General features: G+C 47.4%; 1 protein-coding gene, 1 non-coding gene and 1 pseudogene across 2 annotated transcripts; 1 reads left to right on the forward strand and 2 right to left on the reverse strand.

The window, feature by feature from the left end:
* Nucleotides 1-944: 944 nt before the first annotated feature.
* LOC123158115 (uncharacterized) lies at nt 945-3420 on the forward strand (annotated as a pseudogene).
* A 2952-nt stretch (nt 3421-6372) lies between these two features.
* Nucleotides 6373-6444, reverse strand: TRNAP-AGG (transfer RNA proline (anticodon AGG)). Its single transcript has one exon. It is a non-coding gene; the product is annotated as a tRNA-Pro (tRNA).
* A 679-nt stretch (nt 6445-7123) lies between these two features.
* Nucleotides 7124-8184, reverse strand: LOC123162158 (protein MKS1). Its single transcript, XM_044579949.1, has one exon. It carries the CDS (start codon nt 8042-8044, stop codon nt 7430-7432), a length of 615 nt encoding a protein of 204 aa, XP_044435884.1. The 5' UTR covers nt 8045-8184; the 3' UTR covers nt 7124-7429.
* Nucleotides 8185-8398: the final 214 nt, after the last annotated feature.

The following is an 8398-nucleotide window of genomic DNA, read 5'->3' on the forward strand; positions in this document are numbered from 1 at the left end:
TCTCTAAAAAAATTGTTTGTAAGGTCCGTAAACTGGGAACGATCATGATTCTCTGACAGCGACGGAGAATCACTGGAATGAGTTTGTTCCATCTGCTTGAAGAGTGAAATCCGTATAACAGTGAGAGAAGTCGAGGTAATGCAAAGTTTAGGTAATCACCTAAATTTAAAGGTGAGAAAAGTTGAGGTAATGCAAAGTAAACTATGTTTCCATCAGGTTGGGTAGCAGCTTTGCTGAAATTGTGTATTTGCTGAAATGAACATGAAGCAACATGTATCTGAAAACAGAAAGAATAGAGGGGCAAACAGACGAACCGAGGGGCGAAAGACGGGCGTCGGTGCGGACGGCCTCAGGCAGGCAGCACCCCAGGCGGCGGCGGCCCTGCTGTCCAGCAGGCGGGAAGGCGGCGACGACGCGTCGTAACTGCCGTCCAGCAGGCGGAAACTGTTCGTCGTAACTGCCGCTTGAACAGTCGTATCGTACCTAGCGTGTCCGCCCTTCCCTCGCCCTCGAGATTTGACCTCTCCAGCAGCTTCAATCTTGGACCACAGTCCATGCGATGCATGAAGACGGCGGCGAGGCGACTGTGAAGCAACCGAGGTGAGGATCAGAAGGAATATGAAGTGCTGGGATAAAGCATCAGCTCGGTGTGGTGACCTCGTGGTTGCGTCATTAGCGACCGAAGGTGAAGGCCTTTCTTCCCTACATATCTTCCTCCCCTCGATGTCTAATGCACCAGGGCGCATCCGTCTCCTCGCCGTTGCTACATCATACAGTAGAAGCCATCCGTCTCCTTGCCGGGGCTACATCATACAGTAGCAGCCATGGTTAATGCTACTGGCGCATCTGTCTCTCCAATGTGCTCCCTCTGTAGACTACAGTAGCAGCCATGGTCTCCCGTACTCCCTCTATAGACACGCATTGTGGTGATTGGGGAGTAGGCAATGGAGACGGATACAGGCAAGCTCCACCGAGCTGAGGATGTAAGTTCACTCTATGACTACAGGTTCAGTTATGCTTTATTTACTGTGTTTTTGCAGTTGGGTGCCCAATAATCCGGAAGAGATTTATGGATCAGGTATAGCATAATCAGTTAGAATTATGTCTACGAGTCGAGGTTATCTCCCTTCCTTTCATCGATATCAATTTTGTGTGTGTCACCGATCAAGGTTCGCTAGAGGGTCTAGAAAGTTCCACGTTGTTGGGCAGATGATTTTCTTTTGAGAGGCCGGGCAGAGGATTTCTGTTAAGTGATACACACATCATATCTGAGGCTGCTCCTAATTCAGGAATCAAGGTTCAATAACTTATCGGCGTGTTTGGTTTGGACAAAAAGTGTGGCTTCCGAATACAGCGACTTCCGAAACCGTAGCCAGCTTTGGTTTCCCTTGCCATGTATTCCATAACAGTGCTTTCTGATATGGCACTTCGCAGAGTTGAAATAACCGCACGAACCGGCCGGGTTAAAATCAGGACTCGATTCCACAAACTAAACAAAGGAGGTATTACGTAAAAATATTCGGAAGCAACGCTTCCGGATACACTAAACTGAATACGTTATGTTGCCCGAACCGAACGTGTTGTATATGTTGTTATCAGCAGTTCTATTTATTGTTTATGTGACATGAGAATTTCGTATGGCTTGTGGAAACAACATAATAAGACCCGTTAAACTGCTGTAGGTTATCAACCAAAAGGAAGCATCTAGCAACAAGATTTTCAAAGATAAAGAGCTCCCCTCGTGTTGGGGATAGGTGAGTTAAGTTCTGAATTCACAGATATTTTTCGTAGGGCATTTGCTTCAAGAGTGCTTCCTCATGTCGTAAACCAGTATGTATCATCCCTGCTTCTTTATTTTTGTACCATCGGTAACACATGATATTTTTTACTCACAACTGAATATTGTAGATTGCAGCTAAAAGACTATTGTAGATTGGGCATTAAACATGTAAAGGTTAAGTACTTAAGTTGCTATACTGGAAAGACCCTGTTGAATGGGAAGGATCCCAAGGTATGGTTATTCTTATTGAGCATCGAGTATAGCTTTGTTACTTATCTTAATCTATTGATTTGAATCTGTTTATGTTTGGTCATGCGAAATCCTATTGACTGAAATTATGCAGATGTACATAACTGTTAATGTAAAAAATGAAAAAGGAAAAATGAAATCATGCAGATGGTACATAACTGTTAATCAAGGAGTGGTAATATTCAACCACACACAGGATGTGGTGTGGATGATTTGCAAAAAATGAAAAATGAAGGATCTTTCAGTGACATAGCCAACTATCTTCTATAGCATATTGCTTAGGTGTCAGGGGAGATCATTTGAAATTAAACTGCTTGGATGTGCACATGTTTTGGCAAAGACTGGGCGTAAAGGAACCAGCAGCGATTCTTGGTCTGTCACCCCGCCAGTTTATTGTGTAATAACTGTAAATGTCAAGACTTGGATGGGGTATTTTTCTGAATTAATGGCCAGTCCATTTCACAAAACAATATCAGTTAATTTCAGGTTTTGGCATCGACTGTAACTACGAATCTTCCTCCTTTCAAGTTGGATATTAACGAGCGACTGGATGATTATGCCAAGGTGAATTTTTTTGGCACACAGTTCCGGTAGGTGTGTTCTGCTCATATTATTGTTAAATAAGTAGCATCCTTGTATTCTATGTGGTAAAAAAAATTGCATGCCATTCACCTATTTCAAGAGATTGTGGATGGCCTAGAAGTTTTCTCTTATCTATGAAGGCAGACGCAAGATGAACTCGTGTGCTTTTACAGGGTCCCTCTTTTTGCATTGTATGGTAGGCTATTGTTTCCTTCAAATTGCCACTTTACCTATGATTAATCTTTCTTACAACACCACTGATGTATTTTCCCTTTCTTGTCTATGCAGGCCATCTGATTTCCAAAAGCTCCCTGATTCGAAGGTTGGCTAGGCTTGACAGCCTTTACTGTCTTTATGAGTGCCACCATACAAGTCACACTTCAGAATTTTTTAAGGTATATTTTTTATGCACTAAACTAGGGATTATTGGAACAGAGTAATTAATTCCCTGAATATTGGATTGCAATAGAAGAGTCCAAGAAAAGACTTTGTCGTTGAGGCTAAGAAGAATATGCTTTGCTCATGCTGGCACTTGCCAAAAGGATGCTACACAAGGTCATTTTTTTTGGTTCATCAACTTGCTTGTTGACATTGAGGCAAATCAGCTTGATGAATGGAACACATTCCAAAATAAACGGCTAAAATTTACCTTTGACAAGTACGTGGATTTTTTTCTTACACCCTTTGGCAGATTTGGAAAGATAGAAATGCGTGTTTTTTAGCATAAATGCTTAGGGGTTTATGACAGGATCTGTAGGATCCAGGAGATAATGAGATTGAGAAAGCTAGCTTTTGTCAGAGGTGGCTAATCTTGACTACTGTATTCTGTAACTGGGCTTCGGCCAGAACCTTTTGTCTTTCTCTTCTTCTAATAGATACAGCACCTGCCTTTTTTAATTTATTTTAGAAAAGGAGGTTCCCCTGGCCTCTGCATACGAAAGATGCATGCGGCCCTATTATTAAACAAGTTCAGCAAAATACAAAGTCTGTAATCCGGAGTACAGCTCACAAAGGGAGCACAAATAAAAAAGGCTAAGCAAATAATCCTGCAAATACCATAAGTTTTTATTCACAAACAGTATGGCATATTAATGGCTACTCCCTACGTTCCGATTTACTCGTCGTGGTTGAACTTCAACCACGACGAGTAAATTGGAACGGAGGGAGTAGAACAGAAAATCTCGACAATCTGCAGGAGCATAAAGTTCTGAAGTAAAATGAACAAAGCATCAACTGTCCTAAACTACAGTAGTCCTATCCCCTATGGGAAGATGCAGCGAGCAGGTACGAGGTCTGGTGTGCAAGCGCCGGATGACACGCTGTATTGTTTGGTGTCTGGTTGGCTCAACTTCCAGGAATACTTTTTTGTGGTTATGTAAGAGCATATTATGACATAATAGAATCATCATCTATTCGGAGAACTGCAAAAGGTATATGTACAAGGCTGTTTTGATCACACACAATGGACTTCAGGAAATTCCATACTCCCTTTCTTGTTGTGGCGCCGCCTCCTCCATCTCAGAAAGAGATGGAGTGTAGATAGCGGTTGTAAGATCGTCGTCACGGGAGATCACGAGCTAACTCGAACACGTCACCCTCCTACCAAAAAAGGCTTTCGCCCTACTTTATATATAAAACGCCGAACCACAAGGACCATGATACAAACTCACACCACCACCGCACACGACACGCACACCCAAGGCGAGATACAAAGGTGCCGGGCACCGCCACAACACCCAACGACTATCAAGCCACTACAAATGCGCGAGGACAAACTACTTGGAGCCACCGGAGACTTCCTCCGAGGGGAGGTGAGACGGGAACGACAGAACCAGGCCTCCAAGATGGTGTCCCCAAGAAGGGAACGACCATGATAGCGACCAAGGCACGCCCGCCACCGCCGCGCCGGTCACGCCGCCGCCACGAAGCCGCCGCCAGCAGGCTCTAGCTCATCGCCGCGCTGCCGCGCCCGCCGCCAGCGCCGCATCCCAGGCAGCCTCCTCGACCCGCGCCGAAGGCCCTGGCTAAGGAGACAAGGCAGCCCCGCCGCCGCCAGCGCCTACTAGGCTTCGCCCGGCGCGCCTTCTCTGGCGGTGGTGAGGGAGAGGAGGGAGGAGGAGGGGAAGCCCGCCGGTAGCGCTAGGGTATCTCCCATGACGCGCGCGGGGGGCGCGTCGCGGGAGCGAGTCTGTACCTTTCCTCACACGTCACCCTCTTCGCGTACCTCTTCGACAGTCCCATCTCTCGCATGCGCCTATTCAAATTACTGACCGTCAAAAAGAGCACCACAAAAATCTTTGATGAAATAATAATATTTTGTACCAGTACGGGATTTATAAGCAGTGCTTAGAGATGGTGACGATAATGAAGGTGGAAGGAAGAAGGGTAGGGGAGAAAGAAAGATGACGCTTTAATTATCTTCTTGCAAGGAGATGGCCGATAACGAGATATGAAAATTGCCGAGGGGGAAATGAGCGGGGTCAAAGAATGATTTTATTGCTGTATGGAAGAACTACATTTGATTATAGCACATTTTTTTTAATTAGAAAATATGCTTAAGCATTGTTTTTTTATGCCGTGGCAACGCACGGGCGTTCAACTAGTCGGATATAGAAATAGAACTACCTTCGTTAGATACGAATCGTCCTGCAGCTAGCTGCAGGTGTCAACACGTTGGATGGCAAGTCGCTGCTGCCTCGGCGCACCACCTCGATTTTGATCGTGGGCGCACAGCAGGCGTGGGAGTTCCTGCCGCAAAGTATAAGTTCAGATCAGGGGACGGACGGTTGGCTTCGTACCTCTTCGACAGTCCCATCTCTCGCATGCGCCTATTCAAATTACTGACCGTCAAAAAGAGCACCACAAAAATCTTTGATGAAATAATAATATTTTGTACCAGTACGGGATTTATAAGCAGTGCTTAGAGATGATGACGATAATGAAGGTGGAAGGAAGAAGGGTAGGGGAGAAAGAAAGATGACGCTTTAATTATCTTCTTGCAAGGAGATGGCCGATAACGAGATATGAAAATTGCCGAGGGGGAAATGAGCGGGGTCAAAGAATGATTTTATTGCTGTATGGAAGAACTACATTTGATTATAGCACATTTTTTTTAATTAGAAAATATGTTTAAGCATTGTTTTTTTATGCCGTGGCAACGCACGGGCGTTCAACTAGTCGGATATAGAAATAGAACTACCTTCGTTAGATACGAATCGTCCTGCAGCTAGCTGCAGGTGTCAACACGTTGGATGGCAAGTCGCTGCTGCCTCGGCGCACCACCTCGATTTTGATCGTGGGCGCACAGCAGGCGTGGGAGTTCCTGCCGCAAAGTATAAGTTCAGATCAGGGGACGGACGGTTGGCTTCGGCCTTCTGTGAAGACCGAAGAGCTGCTGTCCACGACTAGCGCAACCATGTTGCTGCCCGCAGTTCACGTCGGAGGCATCTGCAATTTCTTTTGTAGTAACAGTTGGGCAGTCATTGGAGCACTTCCCTGTAAACTGGTGAGCAGTACGTTGTCAGTGGAACCGCGTTGGATATGGAGTATAGACAGTACTGGCAGCTTGAATAGATCTGCACAAGCTGTTCAATTCTATCGTAAAGTCCAAACGGGAGGCACTAACTAAATCGTTGCAACGAGCCAAGAACTGCCCTCGCAGAAAAAAGATCGGAGCCCCAACTACTGCTTTCAGTGAGCTGGGGAGGAAGTTGAAGGTAGTATAAACAAAAGATTTTGTTGGGGGAGTAAGGAAAAAGATAGGGGCATTCCGAGAATTGAACTCGGGACCTCTCGCACCCTAAGCGAGAATCATACCACTAGACCAAATGCCCTTTAGTGTCTATTATTACTGTGTCACTCTATTAAAACCGAGAAGCACGGTGTCAACTACAATGTTTTTTTTTGTCAACTACAATGTTAGTACTACGTTACTTCTTCTTTGGAAAAGACACACCGATCAATTACCGGTGTTGTCAGCAAAAGTAATTCGTATATATATGCACTGCCTTTGATCTCTGTGCAACCCTGCATGGGCTTGACCTACAGGTTTTTGTGATCCCTTGAGTGGTTAGCAGAAGAGCTAAGATCGTGAACAGTATCACCAAGTTTGATTTTCACGCTCTTAAAGGAAAAAAAAGTGCATTTATGCAATACGTAGCTCGTCTTAATGTATAATCCCCCTCAGGTTCAGGCCTGAACAGAAAGACTAATGCCGCGTAAATCACTGCATGCCAACTATAAGAAAAATACACATACACGGTGATCAAGCTGTAGATCACCGTATCGCTGGTGGATTAAATACGACACGCTTAATTTCTTCTAGCAGAAGTGGTTCGCATGTACACGACGGGGAAGGTGGAACCACATATGTGCAGTCCAGCTAGCTAGTCAGTCAAGCGCCAGGATATATATCTTGCATTTCTGCATATATGTTTCTGTCAATTCAAGCGCCTAATGCATTAGTTAACCAGCTGCTCCTGTCAATCACAGCTTGCAGCACCAGCTAAAACGAATCAACAAACAAATCAATTTCATGTCTCATGGGTGCACCGGTTATTACAATTAATGTACAGCAAGAACTGCATGCAAAGAAGGTAAAAAAAATCAAAATCAAACACATAAAATCAATACTGCAGGAACCTAGACTACTATTAATTTACAGCTTGCCGAACCAGCCTAGACAACACCGGGCCAATTTGATCATCTCGTGTGTGAGGCGAGCGAGCGAGCATGCGTGTTCATCATGCAGAAACCCTAATGCATATTGAGTTGGTAAAGACTTCTGACCATGTCGCCGTCGGCTGAGGGTTGACCCGATCATTGCTGCTGAGATGAGAGCGGCCCGAAGATGTCGAGGAAGCCGGACGGCGAGCAGAGAGCCGACGCGCCGCCGGGGCTCAAGAAATGGTCGCTGGTCTGGTGCAGCCACGGGGAGACCATGGGCGCCTCGCCCTTGAGCGCCCCGCCGCGGAGCGGGCTGAGGTCGTGGAACAGGAACCCCGTCGTTGGCGACGGCGACGGCCCCGCCCACGACGGCGGCACGTTCTGCTGCTGCTGTCTCGTGGCCGTCACCGAGACGGACACCGCGGGGCCGGGCCGGTTGAGGGCGCGGGCCTTGACGCGCACAGGCTGGGCCGCCCTCCCGGCCCTGTCCGTCGCGGTCCTCGGGGAAGAAGACGAGGTCGACGCCCTCTCCCGCCCGTCCTCCCCGGCGACCTCAGGGCCGGTGAGCCGCTGCACGAGCGACATGAACTCGTGGGCCTCCACGTGGATCACCTTGGGGGACACCATGTAGATGATGACGGGCTTCCGGTTCTGCTGCTGCGCCTGCGAAGACGACGGCGCCGGCTTGCCGATCTTGCGGGACGCGGCGTGCACGCCTAGGGCCCTGTGCCGGACGTCGGCGTTGTCGTAGCTCGTGGTGGTGGCCATGGGGGTAGAACAGAAGGGCGCGCACGGGCCGGCGACGACGACGGACGGATAGCTACCGGCCGGGGGTAATGGATAGGTGCGACTTTGAGGCAGGCAGGCAGGCAGACGCGGATGATCTGAGGGGGACAGCAAGAGGTTAAACGTACCGATCTTCTATCATCCGTGGGCGCAGAATGGCTTATATAGCCATGGACAGCGTCCTCGCCTCCTGGCGTTTAAAGGCTATAAAATCGAATGAGACAAGAGTGGTGCGGCGTGGCACGTGCCTCGTGTTCCATCCTGTGTGGTCGCCTCTCTCCGCAGCCCTAGTTGTGCTCTATGACTCTATCGTCGACACATGCATCATCTCTCTCT

This window comes from Triticum aestivum, chromosome 7B (genome assembly GCF_018294505.1).
Source record: "Triticum aestivum cultivar Chinese Spring chromosome 7B, IWGSC CS RefSeq v2.1, whole genome shotgun sequence".
Taxonomy (NCBI): Eukaryota; Viridiplantae; Streptophyta; class Magnoliopsida; order Poales; family Poaceae; genus Triticum; species Triticum aestivum.

Coding starts and splice junctions, on each gene's coding strand:
- LOC123162158 (XM_044579949.1), bottom strand. CDS start 8,044: ATGGCCACCACCACGAGCTACGACAACGCCGACGTCCGGCACAGGGCC.